Raw genomic sequence first — 23,213 nt, forward strand, 5'->3', positions numbered from 1 at the left:
TCTCAAGGCTTGAGAAAGCAGGCAACAGGACCCCTGATACATCTGTTCCCAGAACGGGACTTTCTAACCTTTATATAGCACAGACCCTCTGACATCTAGCGGAGTCTAAGGGCTCCGTCTCAGAACAGTAACTTTAGATGCATCAAATGAAAGATAGGGTCACAGAGGAAATCAATTATACTGAGATACAGCTGTCAAAATATTTAAAAATCACATTCGTGATATACTAATAAGTGGGTTTCTTTATTATCTAATTAAATAGCAAGATCTAGCGTTAGCTCCAGTAACTGCTGTGGCTTCGAAGTCCTGATGAGTATCAGTGATACTCAGGAATGGCCGCACGTGCAAACCTCGGCTTTGTCCTGATGACAGAGTCACAGGTAGGGGTTATACCACTGTGCTCTGTTGCCTACAGTCATCACTGGAGATGTTAAACTTCTGCTAGAAGTTAGGGGAAGATAAAGAAGTAACTGTATGCCCTTCCATGTTTCAGATTCATGGACCCCCTGAATCCTATACGGAGATCCTTTGGTGGGGGAGGGGAGGTTTTCCTGGATCTCAGATTAAGGACCCCTGCCACAGAGAACAGGAGATGTGGATTCGTCTGGTCTCTCCATTTTTCTTTTAGAGACAGTGATTCTAGGGACAGGATCAGTGCTGATTGAGGAGGAGAGGCCCTGAGTTACAGATGTCCCCCACCTCTGCCCCCCACCTTTAAGCCCTAGAATAAATCCTGGATACACATGTCTCCAAGCCCAGCCCTGTTTCCTTTGGCTTCCCCTTCCAGCTGCTGGCCTCCATCCCCATTTTCTCTCTGGGTATCTCTCGGGGTCCTCTCCTCCCACCAAGGGAGTCTTTGTGTCCCCAAAGGGAAGGGGAGGTGGGAGGGAGGTGTCTCACCTGACAGGTTGGGAGAGTTGATGGCTGAGAAAGCAAGCAGGAAAACCAAGTCAGAACTGAGGTGTGGGACCGGACAGAGGGTGCCCAGGCTTGGGACCAGGGGACAGGGTTCCCGAAACCAGGACCGGGGGCCAGAGGGGCCTAGCCTGCAGTGACAAAGCTGGACACTGCACAGTGGGGAGCCCCAAGCTCTGGAACCATGTGGGGAGGTTGGAGGGGGGGTCTCCCGCGGAGAAGATGAGCTCACCCTTCCCCCCACCCCCCCCCACCCCACCACCACCTACGCTCTGTGTAGTGGATGATGCGGGAGGCCATGTCGCCAGCCCCGAAGGTGGTGTAGGGCGTGAGGCGGACCTCGTAGCTGTGGGGCACACGGAGGTCAGTCAGGATGTACTCCAGCAGCTGCCCCTTCTCCACGCGCCGCACGGGGATGGCCTTCACCACGGCGTTGTGCTGATTCAGCTGTAGACACAGGGGTTCCCAGATGCCCAGCAGGCCACACCCTCCTCCAGAGCACCGGCCCAGGCCCTGGTGTGACTTGGAGGGTGGGGTGGGGGGCAGTGTCAGGGAGCAGAAAGAATAAAGGACTAGGAAGCCAGACCCTCAGTTTCATCTGTGAGAGCGGGCAATCACTCCTACCACGCCTCCCTCCTAGGGCTGTCTTAATAGTATGCGGTCGCAACACGTATTGAACAAAAGTATGTGCTGGGCGCTGTTCAAAGTGATTTGCCATTATTAACTCACGTAATCCTCAAATACCAATCCTCTGAGGTGGAAGATTATAATGACTGCCATTCGACAGATAAAGAAACTGAGGCCAAACAGATGTCGTTTGCCCTAGCTCACACACAGAGCTGGATTCTAGCCTAGGCGGTCTGCCCCAGAGCCACACTTTTACCCTCCAGACCTCCTGCCCCTTGGGCAGACCCACATGGAATTAGACTGGACACAAGAACAGCATAGCGCTGGCCTTGCATTCTAGAGACCCTGTGGATGAGACTGCCCCCCCCCCCACCTTAAGCTCCTGACTCACAAGTAAATTTTGTGAACAGAGCTGGCTCTGTCCCTTTTCCCCTGTATGAATTCAGCAGACCCAGCCCAATTCTCAGAGCTGGGCTCAGAGCATGGGACCAGAGGGGGCAGGTCCCTAGAACCTCCCAGCTTCTGTTGCCGTGTCCAGAACACCCTCTCTGGCTCTGAAGAGTGGTCTGCAAGGGGGCCAAATGTGTCCAGCCCTGCCTCCAACCCCTTCCCATGGCTTGACGGACATTCCTAGGGTCAGCCTGCCCCTGGGCCCCTGTCCCCCTTGGCCCACCTGGCGGACACTGAGTCTGTAGTTGAGCAGGGGGTCGACAGCATCGGGCTCCCTCTGGGTCCACTGAAGCACATAGGAGTAGTTCTTGGACAGCTTGTGGCTGCGGGTGGGGTTGGGGGTGTCGAAGTAAAACTCCGGGCTGTAGGCTTTGGCTGAGAGGGTGGGGAGGGGGGCGTGGGGCCGTGAAGGGTGGGGCATGGGGAGAGACACAGAGAGAGGAGGCACGCATGGGAGAGGGAGACAGAAGAGGATGGCAAGGAACAGAGACAAGGTAGGGGAGACAAAGAGAAAGGGAATATAGTGAAGAGAAGAATGGTGGGAGAAGAGGAGATTAGGGGAATGAAGGTGGAGTAGGAGGGAAGGTGGGAAGTGGAGAAAAGGGTGATTGGGAATTCCAAGATGTGGTATTAGTGAGAACAGAGAGGAAAGGCCAAGGAAAAGCCAGAGAAAAGAGAAATTTGGGAAGACACAGAGTAGGGACATTAGAGAAGACACAGGGAAAGAGGATGGGGGAAAAGACGCAAAGAAGGGTCAAGGATATTGAGGTGGAAGGAAGAGAAAGGAGAGGGATAGAGAGAGGCAAAAAGGTGGGGAGATAGGGGAAGTGTGGGAGAACAGGGGAGAGGGGAAGGAGGTGGGAAATGTCATAGGGGCCTCTGGCTGGCAGGGCTGGATGGGGTGGGGAAGGGCTGGGGGGTGACCTGTGGTCCTGGCCCCCTGCTTTTGAGTGAAGAGATCCAAACAAGAGCTAAAGGGGCACCCAATCAGTTGGGGCTGTTGGGAGAGCTGGGGGTACAGTAGAAGGGGACAGGCACACCTGGGGCTCTCCTCCAGGGGCGCTGCCACCAGCTCTGACAGAGAACCAGCTCTCCCCCAATGAAGAGAAAGGGGATCAGAACCCCCTTCAGCCCCTATGCATTCCCCTCAGCCCTCACCACGACCTCCACCCCTTTCTGACTCACCCATGCCCGCCTGCAGCCCCAAACAGCCCACCCAGGAATGCCTTGATGATGAGATGGGCTGAGAGGGATTTCTGGGCACCAAGGGGCCTGAATCTCTGGGGTGACAGCTCAGGTAATGTGTGCTGGCTGGCCCAGAGCCACCCACGACGTTCCAGAGAAGCTGTTGAGGGTCGTCTTCTCTCCTCTTAGCTACAGCTCAGGCCCCTCCCATTGGGTCTGCAGTCACGAAAAGAGGGAGTCCTCCATCTGCAGCCTTTGGGGCCAAGGACGAAGGAGGAGGGGCTTGAAATGTGATGGCTGGGATGGGGCGGTGCCCAGGGCTTGAGTGGGCGGGTTTAAACCGGGTGTGGGCGGGGCTGGAGCGCACCTGCTACCGAGAAAGAAGGAAACGGAGAACTGGGATTGGACGAGGCTGGAAGGGGTGGAGCCTATGATCTTTTTTGGGGCCCAGCGCGGTGTGTATGGGTGTTTAAAGGGAAGGGCCCATACCTGGTACTCCCGGGTCTAGAGGGGCGAAGCCTAAGCCCGGGAAAGTAGGGCTTTGAAAGAGGCAAGGCGGTCCGAGGCCAAAGGGAAGGAGGCTGAGCTAAAACGGGCGGTGTTTAGGGCAGGTAAAAGCGGGCCTTGAGAAGTTCCTACACCTGGAGTGGGCGTGAGCGAAGAAGCGGTGTAGCCTGTCTAGAGGGGCCCTAAAAGACATCACGGTTTGATCCGAGCGGCATGGGCGGGGTTTAGACCTGGCATGGGCGGGTCTTGGAAAGGCAGGGGCCTAAACCTAGTATAGGGGCCTGGAAAGGGGCGGGGCCCGGGTTAGTCGTGGGCGGGGCTGGAGTTAGGGCCGCGCCTGGCCCCAGGTGGGCGCGGTTGGGTGGGGCGAGACCCACGGGATGCTCACCCGAGACCTGAAAGAGGCAGGTAGCCGAGCCCACGTCGTTCGAGACGCTGCACTCGTAGCTGCCGCTGCTGTCGCGGGTGACGGCGTCGAGGCGCAGTTCGGAGTGGTCGGGGGCCTCGGCGGCGACGGGGACAGAGGGCGGCGGAGGCAGCAGCTGCCCTTTGAAGCGCCACACGGCCGAGGCGATACGCTGGGGGCTGCCCCGCAGCAGCGAGCAGCGCAGCAGCACGGGCCGGCCCAGCGCTTGGCGCACATCCTGGGAGCTGGGCTCCACCTCCGGCGGGACTGGGGGCGGGGGCGGCGGTCAGCGGGGCCGGGTGGGGTTTGAGGAGCGGCCCCATCGGAGGCGACGCACTCGACCCTGCGCCCGCACCGCCCAGCCTGGAGGGATCTCAGAGCGGATACACATTCGTAACATACACAATAGGCGCGCTCATACCTCCCTGACCTGCGGCTACCCACCCACTCCCGGCCAATTCCTGCAGCCTTGCTTCCCAGACTGGGCTCTAGTCTTGCCTCGAATGGTCCCCTCACACTCCTCTCCCCGCCCCCTCCCCCACGTAGTGAAAAGCAGCATAACGTTGGGGTTTAGAGCAAGATTCCCAGGGCTAGATGCCTTAGGTTCAAATCCCAGCCCTGCCTCAAACTAGCTGGTAAGACCTTAGGCAAGTTACTTATCCTGTGACTCGGTTTCTCTATTTGTAAAAATAAGGAAATGACAGCGTCTATTTACAGGGCTGGGAAGGGTTAAATGAGTTCATGCATTAAAATGCTCTTAAAACAGTGCTTAGCACGAGGTGAATGGGGTGAGTTAACTCTCATCGTTATACTATCAGACACAATGTGCTCCCTTGAAGGTCTTTCAAATTCCCATTTCTACCTGCCAAAATCAGTTATTTCTTTGCTCACTGGGTCCCTGGGAATGAAGATGGGGGAGGGGGCACTTGAAAGTGGAAATGTGACAAGGGCCACAGACCTCCCTCCTTAGAACACAGGGGTGGCAAGGTCTTAGGGATATCCGCAGTAGGTGGAGGGGGTTGGTTGGACTGGAGTGTATGAAGGGGTGAAGAACCGGGAGGGACAGCTCAGAAGGTAGTCCAGGTGGGGCGATGAGACTCACACTGCACGTTCAGCTGCACCTGGGCCTCGCGGGGGCGCACGTTGAAGCCATTATACCGAGCCGTCTGGCAGCGGTAGGTCCCACTCATGTCGCGGCTCACGTGCTCCAGCCGCAGCTTCCCGTCCGGGGTCTCCTCCAGAGGCAGCCCCGAGGGCAGCAGCGCAGCCTCCTTGTCCACGCGGGACCAGAGCACCGGTGGCCGCGGCTTGCCTCGAACCTCACACTGCAGCTCCGCGGGCGAGCCCTCCCGCACTGTGACCACGGCCCTGCCCTTGGGCACGCTGATGGTGGGAGGCACTGTGGTGGGGAGGCGGGCAGCAGCAGGGTTAGAGCTCCCGCTGGCCTCGCTTTGGGGCTTCTGCTCTCCTCCCCCTAGGTTTGAGCCTCCCTTCCCCATCCCAGATGTCGCGAAGATCCTTCAGTATCTCCAAAACACAACTGGACACCCCCCCCCCCCAACCAATTCTCTCCACCTCAGGGTCTCCCAACTCAGAAAGAGATCTGAAGTCAAACTCGCCCATTCTTCTTTCCCTTTAGCCCAACAAAAGGGGGTTCCACCTTTTAAACAGTTCTACCAAACGACCTCTTCCCTCAACCCCCTCTCTCCTGCCCACTGGCCCTGATCTAGTTATAGCTTCCATCTTGTCTTCTGGAGTGTTATCACAGATCGCTAGTCTGCCCCCCAACGTCCTTACCCTTGCTTCCAAAGTCACAGGATATCTGCGCGCAGGGCACGCAGCCAGAATAACCGTTACCTCTCCCGGCCTGTCTTATGGCTAGCTGTGGCCATGTGACTACATTCTGGCCAATGGGATTTAACAGAAAATAAGGGTCTTTAAAAGGAGAGGCTGTGCCCCTCTTCTCTTCCTCCTTCCTGCGGTCTGGAGTGACTGCAGCTGGAACTGCCCTGTGGACAAGGTGGCCCACACTAGGGATAACAGAATAGCAAGACAAGATGGAGTCTGGGGCCCTGAGGACTTGGTGGAGCCGGGCCATTATTCCAGCCTGGACTGCTCACTTTATGAGAAAGAGAAATATGCATCTAGCTCGTTTAAGCCACTAGTAGTATTTCGGGATTTCTGTTACATACAGCCAGACCTAATTCAACCCAACACATTGCCCAACTGGAGGGCCTTTTAAAGACTTCCACGGGTCCCATCCCACATCCCATCAAACAAATTAAAATGTCCTACATTACATATAAATTGCAAATAACTCTACACGGCGAGCTGAGGTCCAGTAATCTAGTTCGGATCATTCATACTCTTTGGCTTTAATTTTACAGTTTTCTCTTTGTATTTTGGAGCCAATTAATTTGTTTTTCCAGGTCTAAATTATTTCCACAGGCCCTTAAAAAGCTTCGATGCTCTAGGCATCAGGCTAATGAGCCAAATGGAGGAAATGGCCCTGTGCCCTGTTGATTTCCCTGTTTCTAAAACATCCCAGCGCCCAACCCTTCTGTGCCCCCACAGGCTAAAGGGCTGTCTCCTTCCTTGAGGCTGCACTGCCCCCGGGTTAAAGCTCCAGATCCTTGGCTCTGCAAACAAGCCCCTGTGCTCCAGCCTCTGCCACTCCCCAGCCTCAGTTTCCCTCTCCCATCCTGTGTCCCAGCTGTGGGATCCACTTGTAAGGGACACACTCCCTGGATGTGAAGTCTTTTGCCTGTGAAGTCAGGATGGAAGGCGCCGCCGAGGCCGTCTGCTTCAGTATCTCACAGAGGAGAAACTGAGGCCCAGAGAGTTAAAGAGGCTTAGCCAAAGTCAGCCAGCAAATCAGCACAAGGGGCTAAGGACTGGAGATGAGAGTCTCTCCAAAATCATCCCCCCCAATCCTGACATTCATAAAATGTAAACCCTTCAGGGGTGGCTCTAAAGTCAGACTGCCTGGGTTCAAATCCCAGCTATACCACTTGTTTGTTGACTTAAGTGAGTTTCTTAAACTTTCTGAGCCTGTTTCTTCATCTCTAGAAACTGATGATAAACTACCCCATAAGGTAAACCGTGAAGGTCAATGAGATAAATATGAAATCATCAGAACACAGAGTAAACATTCAATAAATGTTAGTCATTACTTCATTATTGTTATTTATTATTATTGGAATAAAGGCCCAAATCCCTGCATAACCTGGCCCCGCTGCCCGGTCCGCTCTCCCATCTCATACCACTCTCCCAGCTGCGCTGTCCTCCCTTCAGGGCTCCAAATGGCCCACGTACGTACCTGCTCCGGGGCCTTCGCACTCACGGATTCTTTGGCCTCCCTTTCTCTTCCACCCTCCCTTGCTCTCTTTTGCCTAGCAAAATCCCACTCCTCCCTCAGATCTCTGATCAAACATTCTATCTTAGGAAACTCCCAGCTCTCGCGTATCACAGTTTGCAGTGATATGTTTATTTGTGAGACTATCTGAAAAATGTTTGCCTTCCTGCTTCCTTCAATGCCAGCAGGGCTTCTTTTGCCCACCACTCTACCCCAGAGCCTAGCACAGTGCCTGGCATACAACAGGTGCTTAATAAATGGGTGCAGCACACAGAGGAAACACAAATCGTGTTCCCCTCACTCTGGTCTCCTTTCCCCCAAGCCACTGTGCCCACCTCCCCTCCGTGGGCCTCTCCAGCTCCCTCACACACATACCCATGCCGCTTCTGCTGCCCACCTGTCTCAGAGGAGATGTTGACCTCGACGCTCAGGTCAGGCACGGGTGCCCCTGGGAAGGAAGCCACACACAGGTAGGTACCATAGTCGCTGAAGTGCAGGTCAATGAGCTCTAGGCTGCTCGTGACAGCGGGCAGCTCGGGGTCGTTCCGGGTCACCAGCAGCCTCTTGGACATGCGTGCCGGCTTGCCGTTCTTGAACCACTGGTAGGTCACCTTCTCCTGGGGCACCGCATCCACGTGGCATGACAGCTTCAGGTCCTGGCCCAGCTGTATGTTCTCACTCTCTTTGATCACATCTGGGGTGATCTGGAACGTAGCATTCTTCATGGCTGTGGGAGGATGGGGAGGGAGAGGTGGCTGGGGCTGGCCCAAAGCCAAGGGTCTATGTCCCACCGCCATCCAGACCCGGCTTCTCTCCTTGAACTGGACTTCCCAGAGATTGGGGGCTATAACCACCACCATCACCCCACCCCCCAAGAGAAACCATCACTTTGCTCGGAAATTGTTCTGCTTGCTCAGATGCATTTTTAAAAGTTCAAAAAAGCTGGCTGTAGAAAAGTGGGTTTAGTAATTGTTATGGCCGCTGTTGACTAAACGCCCACTATGTGAGAGGCACCATTCCAGGCACTTGACATGGGTTTACTCATCTCACGCATCCCACAATCTTGGAGGCACTTTGCTGTCCCCCTGTGACAAAGGAGAGAACTGAGGCTAGGACGGTTTAAGCAACTTGCCCGAAGAAGTAGCCAACCTGGAATTCAGACTCAGACTGCACTCATAACGGCTGCGCTGCTTTATTTTTATTCTGGTTTTAAACCTTGGATATGCAAAGTATGAATTTTGGAAAGAGGCACCAGAATGTAATAGTGCTTCTATCTAGAGAGCAGGGCTGGGAGAAATTTTAATTTGCACATTTTATCCTTTTGTACTGTTTGCTTCTTTGCAACAAGTTTGTGCAATTTTTATAATAAATGCCTAATACAATCATTTTACATGAAATTACATAAAACACAGAGTTTAGAAAAAAAGGGTCTAGCCCCTTGGAAAAATCTGAATATTGTCTGACGTAGCCAAGAGTTAGACAGAATTCTTCTTCTTTTTAAGTAGGCTCCACACCCAGCGTGGAGCCCAAAGCAGGGCTTGAACTCATGACCCTGAGACCAAGACCTGAGCTGAGATCAAGAGTTGGACGCTTCACCAGCTGAGCCACCCAGGTGCCCCAAGACAGAATTCTCAATAGTGGGTGCTAATTGGACAGGTCCCTGGTACGACGGCCATGAACTGGGACTGGGCTGGGCAGGCTGTACGTCACCCTAAGAGTGAGTAAGTATTTGATGTAAACTGCAATCTCAGGAGCCCAGGTTTTAAAGGCCGAATGGAATTAGGTGGAAAAGAATAATCTGACAGGAAAAGTGCCATCAAAGGAAATAGTCATCATCAGCAACAATCTGGCTACTGCCTTTCTTGCTCTGATTAAGTAAAAAGTCACCGAGAGCTAGCTTCTTTTTGTGAGAAGACTCAGAGAGGGAATGGTTGGTGAGGGAAGAACAAAAAGGAAGAACCATTTCATCAGAAGACTCTCCACTGGATTTGACAGAAGCTCTTCTTTATTTCCAAGGGGTAAAGAGCTGCAAACAAGCCTGGATCTCTCAATTTTTCAAATAAATAAACAACAAACAAACAACAACCTAAAGTTACTTCTAAGTCAGAAGAACTTAAAGTTTTCTCTTTAGGGGCGCCTGGCTGCCTCAGTCAGAAGAGCGTGTGACGCTTCATCTCAGGGTCGTGAGTTCGAGCCCCATGTTGGGTGTAGAGATTACTTAAATACATAAAACTTAAAAAAAAAAATAAAACTTTCTTCTTCAAGCACAGTAGCAAAATCAAGATCATACTGAGAAGCTAATGAGGTTGAGGTTGAGTAAGGAGGGTGTTTATGCTTCTTTAATTGTGCCCCAAGTTTCGTATCATTTCTACATTTAGTAATTACCTTCAGACTCACTGACATGCTTTGCTAATAAAGATTTGCATATGAGGTATGTGCAAATGTAGTTATTGTAATTTTAATTCTGTGAAAAATGTAGAAACCATTGTATGGGAAGAGAATCAGGATATTTCTCTTGAAGACTGAAATATCCACATTTAGCTTTTGGCAGCCTCAGTTTCCCAATCTAAGAAAAACGTAGGTCATCATTGCGCCTGGGTGGCTCTATCGGTTAAGTGTCTGCCTTCGGCTCAGGTCATGATCCCAGGGTCCTGGCATTGAGTCCTGCATCGGGCTCCCTGCTCAGTAGGGTAGTCTGCTTCTCCTTCTGCCTCTGCCTCTCTCTCTCTCTGTCTCTTATGAATAAATAAATGAAATCTTTTTAAATAAATGTAGGTAATCAACGCCAGCCCTTCCCACTTCTTCCATTGTTGAGATGACTTTTGGAAATGTAGATTGTAAAGAAAACTTCATACAAATTGTGGTCCTGCCGCCTGCAGACAGACATCAGAATTGCAGGGAAATCAAAGTGCCTGGCATATACCCCCCCAGCAAATCTCATCTCTCAAAAGAAAGCAGACAGGCCCCTTTCCTAGTTCCCCAGTACTTGCTGGAGGGCAGGGCCCCCGCCCGCCTCCCGAGTCCCCTCCCACCCCTCCCGCCCCTGTGGACCCACGTACATCGCACTAGCAGGTTGACCGTCTTCTTGGCAGGGTTGCCCACATTGTTGGTGGCTGTGCAGTTGTAGTAGCCAGAGTCCCGGGCCTGCACTGAAGGGATGCTGAGGGTGCCACCCTGGGCCAGAGCACCCAGGGGCAGCGGGCCCGGCCCGTGGGACCACTGCAGCTGGGGTAAGGGATCACCGCCTGTCAGCAGACACTGTACGGTCACATTCTCCCCCGGGTTTACCACCAGAGTTTCATTCACAGACAGCTTCAGGGCTGGTGGTGCTATGAGGACAAGGAGGTGGGGTCTTAGGGGACCGTGAGCAGCGCTGGGGGAGCTGAGCGGGGAGAAGAAGCCATGGGCTTGGGGAAGGCCTGGAGGGAGAAGAGAGGGGAGAAGGCGGGGAGCAGGCAGAGGGCAGGAGGGGACGCGCCCATGGCAAGGGGCCTGGAGTCCTGTGTGGGGTGGGGCACCATCTCCTGGCTGGGGAGTCCGCCCCGTCGGGCAAGGGGGATGGGCAGGTAAGTCCTGTACCCGTGGTGTTGGTGAGCCGGAAGGTGACGGCCTTGTCCGGGACGCCGCACACATTGCGTACGGACACCTGGCAGGTGTAGCTCGCGTAGTCCTGGGGCCGCAGGTTCTTCAGCTTCAAGACCTTGGTCTCCCCCTAGGTAGCAGCGGACCACCGGGGTGAGGGCCCTGCTCGGGCCCCCAGGGACCCCACGCACATTCACCCAGCACCAGAGGTGGAAGCTAGCTCCTACTTTCATTCCTATCTTTCCGACCTCCACACCGTTTATCCTCAGGGAGCTGGAGCCTCGGGTGGACACTGCAGTCTCCAAACCTCGAGCTTCTCCGCTTCTGGTGCTGTCCTGGGCCACACCGGCCACCACCAGGCCTCAGTTTTCCCACTCTGGGAAATGCAGGGTGAGGAAGGATTCCTGCTCTGTCTTACAACCTATACAAACATGGTGCTGGCCCACAGGCCACGTCCACGTGTGCAGCTTTTCCAGCCACCTGGGATAGCCACCTCTGGAAGACTCCCCTAGCAGGACAGCCTCATCACCACCTCCCGGGACTGCAGGGGTCCCGTGGGAAGTGCAGTCACCTCTCTGCCCCCAACTGCTGCTGCGCCTGCGGGAGAGTTCCGGCTACTCTGCCAGCCAGCAGCATGCAGGGATCACGTGCCCACCCCCAGGGGTGCCTTTCTTAATTAGCAATGTCCCTGGAGGACATGTTGCCTGGGGGACTCTCCCGTCCTTCCTGATCTTTCTGTCCTGATTTGTTTGGCCCAGGCTGTCTGGAGCCCAATGAGAATGCATGCTTCTGACGTCAGAACAGAATTACTGGAGTCAGGGCAGTCCCTGGAACTGCGGCTCATGAGGCCCCGGTCCCCCCGTGCCCCTCCCTTGTTGGGTGCAGAAGGAAGAGCGTGGGGCGAGCTGTGAGGAGAGCAGGTGGCTGCCGTCCATCCTGACCTGGGTGTAGAGGGGCTCATAGATGTCGACCCCATTGTCCTGGTTGTGAGACAGGGTGTTGGAGCCCCGCTTCCAGATGAAGCGGGCAGGTGGGTTGGAGTTGACAGTACAGCGCAGGAACACCGTCTTCTCCTGGTAGAAGTTGCCGCGAACATCGCTCACTGTCTGGTGCACCGTCAGCACGGGCTCGTCCAGGTCTGCCAGGGACACAGCCCCAGTGGAGTCAGGGCTGGCTGACCCCAAGGTAGGGGCTGGGTTTTTTGGCAGCCCCCAAGGAAAGCTAAGCCACCCTCAAGGGATGCTTCCAGAGAGCCAGATGCTCTCCCAGCTGGCAAGCTCCACCAACCTGTTAGAGGCAGGGGAGTGGACTTAACGGCTTCCCATCTGTCCCTCCCCCGGCCCTGCATGGGGGTGTCTGTCTTCACCCCCCCTTCACGGGATGGAGGAACAGCTGCAGACTGGAAATCAGGACACTGGTTCAAATCCCGGGTTAGCTGTTAATTTGCAGTGTGACCTGCCTAAGTCCCTTCTCTCTCTGGGCTTGTTTCCTCACTGGTAAATTGGACTAGATTGGTGGTTCTCACCTCTGTTTGCACGACAGAATCACATGGAGACTTTCTTTTTAATACCACTGCCTGGCAGAGCTCATTGATGGTGTCAGAAGTCAGAAGAATGATTGCCTCTAAGGAGATTATTGACTGGGAGGGAGCATGAGGGAACTTTCTGGGGTCCTGGAAATGCTCTTGAACTGGATGGTGTCTACACACGCATAGACATAAGAATTCACTGAACTGTACATTTAAGATTAGTGTACTCTATCGGATGTAGGTTAATCCTCAATAATAAAAAAAAAAGAGTTTAAGAAAAGTCCCGATGCTGGGCCCCACGCCCAATTACATCAGAATCTCTGGAAGTGGGACCCAGGCATCAGTAGTTTCTTCTAAAGACCCCCTAGACATTCTAATGGACAGCCAGCGTTGTGGACCAAAGGCACCCACATTCCACAGCCTAACATCCTATGACAGGCGTCCCATCATTCTGTCCTCGCACAGCCCACTTGGACAGAAGTCATAACAAAGACCAAGGGTGACACCCAGAATGTGTCTGCCAGTCCCTTCCAGCACCAATAACTCAAGAAATGACCCTCAGCCCTAGAGTTTGGGAGGCCCTTGGGTGACTGATGGGGGACAGAAGGGTCTGAGGTCTGCTCACCACTTGGGGGTCTCACTTGGTGGGGGCGTGAGGCATATTTAATGGGTAGGTTCATTTTAGACATTAAGATGGTGTCAGACAGGCCCCTTGGCTTGGCCCTACGGCTTCTGGGTAACTAGGGTCAGCCTGGGCAGGCCAGAGGTGGATGGAAAGCAGTGAAAAAGCCTCTTGGGGTTAAGGGGTATCTCTATGGCAGGCAGGTAGGGACTAGGTGCTTCCTGTTCAACCAGCAGCCAGGACTGACCAGTGCTTAATCCTGTAAGTGGTGAGGCTAGGGAAGTTTCAGAGCTGCCCCCGGGGCAAAAGCAGAGACATGAGGTGCAGTAGGAAGGGCACCAGACTGAAGTCAAGAGAACCTTTGCGGGTGAAGAAGTCACAAACCCCCGCTACCTCAATTTCATCTGTGAAAAGAGTGTAATCCAACCTGTCCCACCCTCCCCGGTCACTGGGGAGGGCTGTTGCAAGCTTCGTATGGATTATGGGAGGGACACGTGTGAAGGGTACAGGGTGAGACACACTGGAGGAACAGCAGGTAAGCCCCTTTAGTCCGGGGGAGATGAAGTCTCTACTGTCCTCTTCCACGGAGGTGTCGCTTCTCCAGCCTCCTTTCCACCCCCCTCCTCCCGCTCAGCCAGAGCACCCGGGGGCACGCACCCCGGCCTCGACTCACACTGCACGTCCACGCGGATAGACTTGATGGCGGGCACACCCACGCCGTTCTCCGCCTTGCAGTAGTAGCGGCCGCCCTGCGTGCGCGCGATGCGCTCGATGCGCAGCGTCTCGTTGAACACCGACGTCTCCTGGAACTTGTCCGAGGCGCTGCCCGCAGTCTTGGTCCAGCGCACCTGGGCCCGCGGGGCAGGGCCGAGTGAGCCGCGCGGCAGGGAGGGTGGGCACCTCCCCTCCTACCCCATTGTTTTTCCTGAGTACCCGTGGAGGCCCCCCACCCCAAAACTAATTCCCCCCAGGGGAATACACCTATCGGGCAGGACGCCTCGGGAAAGAGTCTGGGGAATCTGGGGTCAGGGGGAGGAGGCTTTAAAGAAGGCGGTATAGTGCAGTGGTTAAGAGGCAAGTTGGATTGGGGCAAATTACCCCTTCTTTCCTGCCTTCCTTTCCTCATTGGGAAAATGGAGAATATTTCCCCGGCCTAGGGTTCCTGGGAGAATTAAATTTGTCTTAAAAATTTGACAAAAATTTTAGCGGCCTTGGGTAGGTTACTCCTCTCCCAGCTTCAGATTTTTCACCTGCGTAAGAGGTCCATGGGGCAGCCAGCCCCCAAGATGGTCCCCAGTGATCCTAGCCTCTAGTTCTTTTTTCTGGGGTGCCCTCCCACTTTGTACCAGGGATGGGCTGTGTGACCAACATAATATAGTGGGCAGTATGTCACTTCCAAGATCAGGCTATGAAGGACTTTGATTTCCATCTTGGGGAAAGCCAACTGTCTTGTCATGAGCAGCCCTCCAGAGGGAGGGGTCCACAGGGGAAGAATGAAACCTCAGGTCAACAGCCACAGGAGGTAGCCGCAAGTGGGTCCTCCCGCCCGAGTCAGTTCTCAAATGGCTGCAGCCTCCTGAGAGACCATGAGCCAGAACCTGCCAGCTAAGGGGCTCCTGGATTCTGGTCCCACAGGGACGGTGAGACACTAAGTGTGTGTTGTTTTGAGCCACTGAGTTTTAGAGCATTTGTTACGCAGCAGCCGGCAACTGTAACTATTACATAGCATAATTTCCACCTTGCAGAGATTTAGAGACAAAGTGTGCAAAGCACCTGAGTGTAACCCCTGGTACATATTCGTCACTCAACGAATTTCCATTATTATCAACATTGCTCTAGATCGTGCGGAGCTAGCAAGCATCACACGACATTGGAGCTACTACTCAGAGTACCAGAGCTTTAAGAAAAATCGATCAGTTCCAGGTGATTAAGTCTTAAGGATTGGAGGATGGGATAGGGAAGCTTCCATCTTATTAAAGTTGGGGAGGATTGCTTATTACTGAGAAAGGGCAAGGCCCCTGATCCCGGTGAAGAGGTCAGGTTGTAGGCCACAAAACTACCAAGGTTTGGGAGAAGTGGGTTAAGGGCAACTTTCTCATGCAGAAAGTGGCTGTGGCAGGGTTTGTACCTTTCTTCAATTCTACAAAATTCTCACCCTTTATCCCTTTAGATGTTGCCTTCTCTCAGTTTTCTCTAGTCTGTCCTAAAGTTTATGTTGTAGCTTGTCATTCTATCCTCCGTGTCTCGCAACTTCCTTTTCACATTTTCCATCTTTTTGTCTTCTCTGGACTGCATTGTAGTTGATTTCCTCAGATCTGTCATCCAATTCACTAATTTTCTCTTTAGCTATCTCTATGGGATTGAGGCCACATTTTACAAAAGACCCTGTTATTTTTATTTCTAGGATTTCTATTTGTTTTTTTTTCTCCCGTATCTAACGGATCAGGTTGTATAATCTTTCGTTATCTATTTAAACACTTTAAACATATTTATTTTCAAGATCCTTTCAGATGGCTCTGTTATCTCTGTTTCCTCAGATGCAAATTGTTCAATTTTTTGAGTCTCTGGACTGGCCTTCCTGGCACTGTATTTTTAAATGTGTCTTAAAATTTTACTCCACAGGATTGTATTCCATGGGAATTTTCTTCCACAGAAGTTCCATGTGGGCCCTCACAGGCCTGTCTGTGGTTGTAGCTTTATGGTTGCCTCTGCCCAAGACCCATGGGTTCACAGGTTCCAACGAGTCTTTCTATTAGTTTCTCAGCTTCAGGTGTCCTCACCACTTGGACGGCGTAAGACGCAGACAGCCTAAGGGGTGTGCTCCTCTACAGGTGACCGTTTGTACGCACGCCCTGAGGCAGAGTCTGCTCCCTGCTGTGACTCTGGGCTGTGGGACAGACAGCTTCTGGTCCCCATTCACAGGGGGTGCCCTTGTCGAGCTTCCTGCTTTAGGTAGAGAGGCTATGTCTAGCCTCCAACCACAGATGGACCTGTGGCCTCAACTCATACCCCCCATGTGTGCATTCATGCTACTATTCCTGAGGTGAGTACATAGTTCAAGCCCCTCTATTACCAGGATCTTCACCTTCTGCTCACTGCCACTGCTCCAGATTCGTTCTTCATTTTGGCCCTTGAGATTCCCACTCTCCTGCTATTTGTTTGCAGGACCCATTAGGTCCCCCATCCTGACCTCAAAGTGGGCCATGAGATGCTCCTTCTCTGTTCCCCTGCTAGATGGGATACTCCATGACAACGGGAAATGTAACTGTATTTTCAAGGCCCATCACAGTGCTGGGCACACAGCAGGTGCTCAGTAAATACGTGTTTAATGCAATGAGCAAACAAGGAGGTAGATGGCATTTTAGGAGAGGTGAGCAGCAGTAACTAACACAGGAACGAACAGGGTATACTTGGGCAAGCGTGACTGGAGCACAGTATGGGTATGAGGAGGATGGCAGTGGCGGTCAGACAGGAAAGGCTGGTGGGGCCAGACTGTGGAGGGGGTCTTCCCTTCCACCCCTAGCAGCCTGAACTGGGTCTGGTAGGTAATAGGTAAACCACTGAAGGTGTCTGAGCAAGGGAGTGATATGATAGAGCAGGTTTGAGGATGACGATTCTGGGAACAGGGTACAGAAGTGGATTGGAGAGGGAGATGTGGGAGCCTGATGGGGGAGGGCAGTTAGCCTACTGCAGTGGTCCAAGGGCTGGGATTACAGGTCTGACCTCCAGAGGTAACGAGGAATAGAAACAGAAGACTCATGCAAGAGATGTAAAAACAAGCCTCAGAGGCTGGCTAGATGTGGGGAATGAGATGGCACAGAGCCATATTGCAGCCCAAGGGTTTGAGTCTCCGTAGCAGGAAGAACAATGACATCGTGGATGGAAGCAGAAAAAAGAGTGTGTGCACACGCACTGAGCCCCAGCCACAAACCACTCATAAATGCGATGCACAAGGGGACACACACAGGTGGCCAGTGCAGCCTTAGGGAGAGATGGCCCAGCTGCCTCCCTGGTTTTTGGGAGGACCAGCCTGACATCACGCCTGATGCAAACAGCAACCTGAAGACTGGCAGCATCGCTATCACTTGAAACAAAACTTTGAAAAGAAGCAAGTGGCGATGATGGTTTCAGGTTGAGTCCTTAGCGGTTTCCTTGCCCGTTTGCTTGTCTCCAGGCCAAACCGACCAAACCCGTCCCTGGGCCTAAAACTATCCAAAAAACGCTTCTGCGTTGCATTGTCCTCCCTAGGATCCAGTGAAAAATGTTCTGCTGCTCTTAAATGCCACAGCAGCTCACCAGCAACTTCCAGCCATCCCTCCAGCCCACCTCCTGCCTCTTCCCATCAGCTTCAGGGATAACTGGCCAACCCTTCTGACTAAAGCACATACTCGGTCTGTGACAAAATGTACCTGGCATTTCCAGATACCCCTCTTCTGTTGTTTTCTAATTGCTTCCAGTCTTTTGACCTCAGGAGCACGGAGCTTGTGTATCTGAAGCCTCTCGAAGAGGAGAGTGTATCCTACGTTGTTGGTAACTCCTGGAGCCCCCAGCCCAAAGACGGCCACACTGGGGGAAGTGTGCCAAGCTACAGAGAACACTGGTTCTGGATTCAAATTCTACTTCCACCCTCGCAGGGGCTGTGTGATCTTGGGGGTTCACTCAACCTCCCCAAGCTTTGCTCTCCTCAGCTGTGCAACGGAAGCCCTCACGTCTTCCCCACAGCCTGGGCATGACGCTCCGAAGAGAAGATGTCAGAGGAAGCAGCTAGCACAGAGTCAGCACGTGAGGTCTGCCCTCAAACGGAGGTTGAAGGTGCCTCTGAGGCAGCGTCTGCCCAACAGATACAACAGGAAGGAAGTGGAATTGAACAGCTGCCATTTAATTTTTCCCCTCAGCCATCAATGTTTTCAGGTGAATAAGCTCATGGCCTCCAGCCCTTACTCACAGAGTTCATTTTCTAGCTCTTTCTCAGACCCAGTCTTCTGTCTTGTGTTTGCATGCCAACTTCATCCGCCTCTTGTCCCCAGCTCTGACTGCCTGTCTGTAGCTCGGATCCCAGGGCGGGATAGGGAGTGAGGCGGGGTGGGGGGGGCTTACCTGGGGCCGAGGGTGCCCGGTGACGAGGCACTGCAGCACGAGGGTGTCCCCCTCCCGGATGGTGTAGACGCGCTCACTGATGTTGTCCTCCTTTACCACACACGCCTGGCCTGCATGGACAATCTGAGCCTGGGCGGGAGCTGGGGGGAGAGGGGGCAGATTTAGGCAAGAGGCACCAAGGCCAGAGGGGGTCTAAGGCTCTGTCCTCTGAGTCTGTTAGTGGAAGGTGGCAGCCCAGACCTCCCCAGGCCATTCCTCAGAGGCCTGACCTGTTGAGCTCTGGAAAGGACACTCCCAGGGGCCCAGGCCAGAACCAGAAAGGTCAAGGACTCAGGAAGGGGGCACTTCCTCCTCATCCCACTCTCCTTGCAAGAGACCTGTGCTTTCAGGGAGCTGATGAGTAGGAGGGGTTCAGTATCTATACAGATTGGTTATCACCCGATGGGCATTGCCGTCTTAGCAGCCCCTGGAGTGGAAGCTGCTGGTGTCCCCCCAGCTCCCCAAGCCTGTGGGGCCGTCCGTCCCCCAGCTGCTGTGAGTGTTAGATACCACGTGCACACAGCTCACCTTCCCCTGGGAATCGCCCTTCACCAGCGGGAGCTGCCTGAGTCAGACATGCCCAGAAGACCACCCCGTTCCCCAGTACACACACACACACAGCCCGATGACAGCTACCGCCCCCGCATCTGCTGGTGGGCTATGGTGCCATTTACACCAGAGCCCCCCTGGAACAGACTGAGGCTAAAGCAACTGAACGGTACTTTTGCTTGGCTGCTCCCCTTCCAGGGTCTCCTGAGAGCCCTTTCTCAGTAAATCACTTGCCTGAACTGCACCCCCTCTACCATCCCCGGCTTTACTCTTAGCTTGACTAAGATATCTCCCAGCCCCACAGACTGCTCACCCCCTCACCCAAAGGCCTGCTACTCCTCCCTCGTTGCTCCCTGAGCCCGGGCCAACCTCTTCAACGGATGGGAGCTCTCGAAACACTGGCTCCTCCCTGGCCTTCCTCACAGTGACCGGGGCCGGGGGACAAGAGCTAGGACGTCGCTGCGACACCCAAAGGGAAGAGGACTGAATGGGAGAAGTACACAGCCCCTCCCTAAGTGTCTAGCCTCCAGCCCAGCAATGTTTGGGCTCTGAAAAGGAGAGCAAGACCCCCAAGTTCATACCTGTCTGCTCACAGCTGAGGGTGGAAAGAGTGGAGCTGGGAGGGCTAATCCAGGGCACCAGGGGCACAAGGGCGTGAAAACAGAGTCCTTGCCCTAAAGAGGTGCACAAAGGTAAGGTAAAACCTGTACACAGAATGTGTAACTTCCTCCAGGAAGCATCCCCTGACTGACCCGCGCCCTCCCTCCTTCCATACCCATCACTCCCCCAGTGCAACAATACAGCATCAATCCGCCTGTCTGCCAGATTCAAGGTTCTTGTCTTTCTGTCTACCACACCATGAGTCCCACCTTGTCTATCCCTAGCACAAGGCCTTGAGTGTAGCGGGTACTCGGCGAACGTTGAATGAATGAACTTACAAGAATATCCCATGGTGATGTTGCTAAGCGTAGTAAGAGGCACAGAAGGCTCTGGGAGGTCCGCGGAGAGAGAGAACACTGTCTGCTAGAGGAAGGATCACAGAAGGCTCTAGGAAGAGGCAGCTTTCTCACCAGACCTCAGAGAACAGGGGAGCTTTGTGCCGGGTGATATATAATATATATTACCTGGAGTAAACCTTTATTTTCTCCTCTCTAAAACAGAGAGAATGCTGTCGGTCCTGAGAACTCACGAGGGTGGGTGTGACAGTAACACAGGTTAGATGAGATGTGCTTAGTAACCCCAAGTAGCGCCTTACTCTGGTCTCTCCAACCAACACGGATGGGACAGTCATGAACTATTACAGAGCTGGGTCCACAGAGGCAGCCCGGCTGTAGGTCAAAAAGCTTGTGGGGCAGCAACTGGGGGGCAACACAGGTCATGTTGAACCACGAGAGTCTCTGCAAACAGCAGCAGGCTCTGCAAACAGTAGCAGCTGCCAGCAGCTGTGAGTCTGAGTGTCCAGACAACCATCCTGCCTGCCTGGCTGCCATAGAGGAACGAACCTAGGCTAACTGTCAAGAAACGAGCTATGCAACTTTGGGCAAGTCAGACCTCATGGGCTTCAGTTTCCCCTTCTATGGCAGGGGAGTGGATTAGATGACCTCTGAGATCCTTCTCAACTCACACTTTCTATAAATTTTGTAAACAGTGTGTAGTCCACATATAAAATGCATCCTGGAATCTGGGGAATGGGTCTGGAACTGTCACCCTCTGCGACAAAAATGCATGAACATCACCATACCATGGAAGAAAGAGCCATCTGTGGCCAAGGTCCCAGGAAATCTCATCAGGAAACAACCCCCCCATGCATGATGTGCATGCCAGTCGCTGATAAGACCAGAAGGTTGCATGGATGTCTACAAGAGGCCTGGGGTGCCTCTCCACAAGGAAGACATTGATTTAACAGGCTCCAGTGGAAGATAAGCTGTAATCTTGGACACCGTGGCTTGCCCGTAGCCAAGCAGTGTTATAACAACAGAAGGTTCGGTGAGTGATAAGGAATACTGAAAAGGAGTTGGAGAGCCGGACTTTCTCAGGGTCTGGCCAGCACAAGCCAGAAAACACACGGCCTGGCCAGCAGACACAAGGCCTCTGGCCGTCAGCCACATTTCCTCACTAGCGAAGGGACATCGTGGATGATGGCATCGTTAAGATGACCTAACTCCCTTTGATGACATTAACTCTTAAAAATGTCAAACACTAAAATGATAGAACCACTGCGGAAGAGATTTTGGCAGTACCGACTCAAGCTAGACAGGGGTGTAGCTCATGACCCAGCAATTCCACTCCTGGGTAGTACCCAGTGGAAATGAGTGCTTATAACAACCAAATAATAGGTCCGAGAATATTCATTGCAGCTTTATTCATTATGGCTAAAAACGAGAAACTACCCATATGTCCGTCAAGACTAGCAGAGGTAAATAAATTCCGGTATAATCATACGATGGAATATTACACAAAGATAAACAAAAGAAAAGAAAAGAAAAGAAAAGAACTCCTGATAGATACAATGGCACTGTTGAATCTCACATGGACGATCTGGACGGAAGAACTCAGACACAAAAGAGTAAGTAGGATATGATTTCATGTGTCTGAAATTCAAAACTGGAAAAACCAATTTTAAAGTAACAGTGGTTGCCCTTGAGTGGGGATAGGGATTATGTACTGGAAGGGACACCAGACGTTTCTGGGGAGAAGGTGGGATCCCATCTGGTGGGATGGAGATCCTACATCTTAATCTGAGTGGTGGTTATACGAATGGACATATACGTAAAAGATGCATCCGTTTCTTTGCTTAAGATTTGGCTGTACCTAAGTCCTGCTTCAATGTTGAAAATTGCCCACGGAGGTTATCCAGTTTCTTTGGTTGGCACTAACCATTAGAATACCCACTCCCTTTACTCTGATTCCTATTTGATTCCTATTTGATGAGCTGCTTCCCACGGCAGACTTCTTCGAGGTGTAGATTTTCCCTCTGGACCAAGGGGTATCCAGGCCCCCTTGGCCTTGGCATTTCAATCTGCCTGTGGCCTCCCACTGAGCTTTGTTAATGTGAATCAGCTCCCCCGCTCAGTTCACCCCTGGAATGACTAGACCTGTGTTTCGGACCCCAAACCAACAGAGTCCGCACCACGTCGCCAGCCCTCAAAGGCTCTGCCCCACTTAACCTCAGCCTCCTGCCCCACACGCCCTAGGAAGGCAAGGCCGGCGGCAGCATCTTCTATTCCAAAGGCAACCAGGCCAGGACCTGTGTCAAGAGGCACCATGACATCATAATCCCTTCATTCAGTCTGTCAAACAACAAACACTTAGAGCCACCGCTGCTGCTGCGTGGGTGCTGGAGAGACTATCAGGTGAAGCAAAGAGCAAAGGAGCTCTGTTGGGGAGATGGAGAGCAGACAGGGGGACAGAAAGGAACGGGATGGCTTCAGAGCGCTCCAAGTGCCGAGACTGTTCTGGAGAAGAGGCGGCATCAAGGAACAGTGAGCAGAGGACAGAGGAAAAGCAGACAATCTGGGACTAATTCCTGGCTCTGCTACCCACTAGCTGGGTGACATTAGGCAGGTTACTTAACCTCTCTGAGCCTCAGCCTCTTCCTTCATAAATGGGAACAATAATGCCTTCTCCCGGGGCTGGCGTGAGGGTTTAAGACAACATCTTTATAAAACACCTGGACAAACAATACGTGCTCTCTCCTGAACTGATTAAGTAGGAGCAAGAGATGGGGGCAGGAGAGCACCCTCTGGGCCCCCCTCAAAATCTCAGGGTGGAGACCCTCAAAGCGGACATTAAGCCGGTAGGGACATTTCACGGATATGTTAAAATTCATGCTGAGGGCAGTGCAGGCCTTCAGAGGAGCTGGGAACAGGGGGGAGGGATGGGGCCCTTCTGAGCGTCCCCCTCAGCTTCCCAGCACACTTAGCTCTCAGCAAGTTACTCCGTGACGTTAGCAAGTTACTTAAGCCTTCATTTTCTCACTTGTAAAATGGGCTTGTTGCGAGGGATACATAAGTCAACTCCCGTCAAGGGCTGAAAGCAGTGCCTGGCACACAGTAAGCCACCTAAACACGGTGGCTAGCATCAGTATTCTACAAATGACCCCGCCCTCCTCTCAAGAACCCACCTCCCCGGGGGCCCGCAAGCCCTTTGCATGAAAGGACCCGGCCTTATCTGCCACAGATGGTGACGAGTGATACCTTCCTGGGGTCCACTGTATATATTTCCAAGCTCTTCGTCTCGTTGTGAGAGGCAGAGAGAGCAAGTCCGACTTAGCCTTGAAGTCAGAGAAGCAGAGAAGACAGCGGAGGCCCAGAGAAGGAAATGCCCTGTCTGCGTCACTCACTGACACAGG

General features: G+C 53.1%; 1 protein-coding gene across 2 annotated transcripts in view; it reads right to left on the reverse strand.

Moving 5' to 3' along the window:
- MDGA1 (MAM domain containing glycosylphosphatidylinositol anchor 1) overlaps positions 1 to 23,213 on the reverse strand; it is a 59,747-nt gene that overhangs the window by 11,482 nt on the left and 25,052 nt on the right. Inside the window, exons 2-12 of one of the 2 annotated variants that reach the window (XM_087858208.1) lie at positions 18,275 to 18,414; positions 13,851 to 14,025; positions 11,969 to 12,165; positions 11,025 to 11,157; positions 10,505 to 10,690; positions 7,843 to 8,172; positions 5,193 to 5,489; positions 4,073 to 4,357; positions 2,216 to 2,367; positions 1,185 to 1,362; positions 901 to 924 (exon numbers count right to left, since the gene is read on the reverse strand). In XM_087858208.1, the coding sequence (XP_087714334.1) occupies positions 901 to 924; positions 1,185 to 1,362; positions 2,216 to 2,367; positions 4,073 to 4,357; positions 5,193 to 5,489; positions 7,843 to 8,172; positions 10,505 to 10,690; positions 11,025 to 11,157; positions 11,969 to 12,165; positions 13,851 to 14,025; positions 18,275 to 18,414 (2,097 nt within the window). Of the gene's footprint in view, positions 1 to 900; positions 925 to 1,184; positions 1,363 to 2,215; positions 2,368 to 4,072; positions 4,358 to 5,192; positions 5,490 to 7,842; positions 8,173 to 10,504; positions 10,775 to 11,024; positions 11,158 to 11,968; positions 12,166 to 13,850; positions 14,026 to 18,274; positions 18,415 to 23,213 lie in introns of both variants that reach the window. The other variant, XM_045786320.2, reaches the window with a different exon arrangement.

Source organism: Ursus americanus, chromosome 32, assembly GCF_024610735.1.
Source record: "Ursus americanus isolate L20-20 chromosome 32, mUrsAme1.1.p, whole genome shotgun sequence".
NCBI classification, from domain to species: domain Eukaryota; kingdom Metazoa; phylum Chordata; class Mammalia; order Carnivora; family Ursidae; genus Ursus; species Ursus americanus.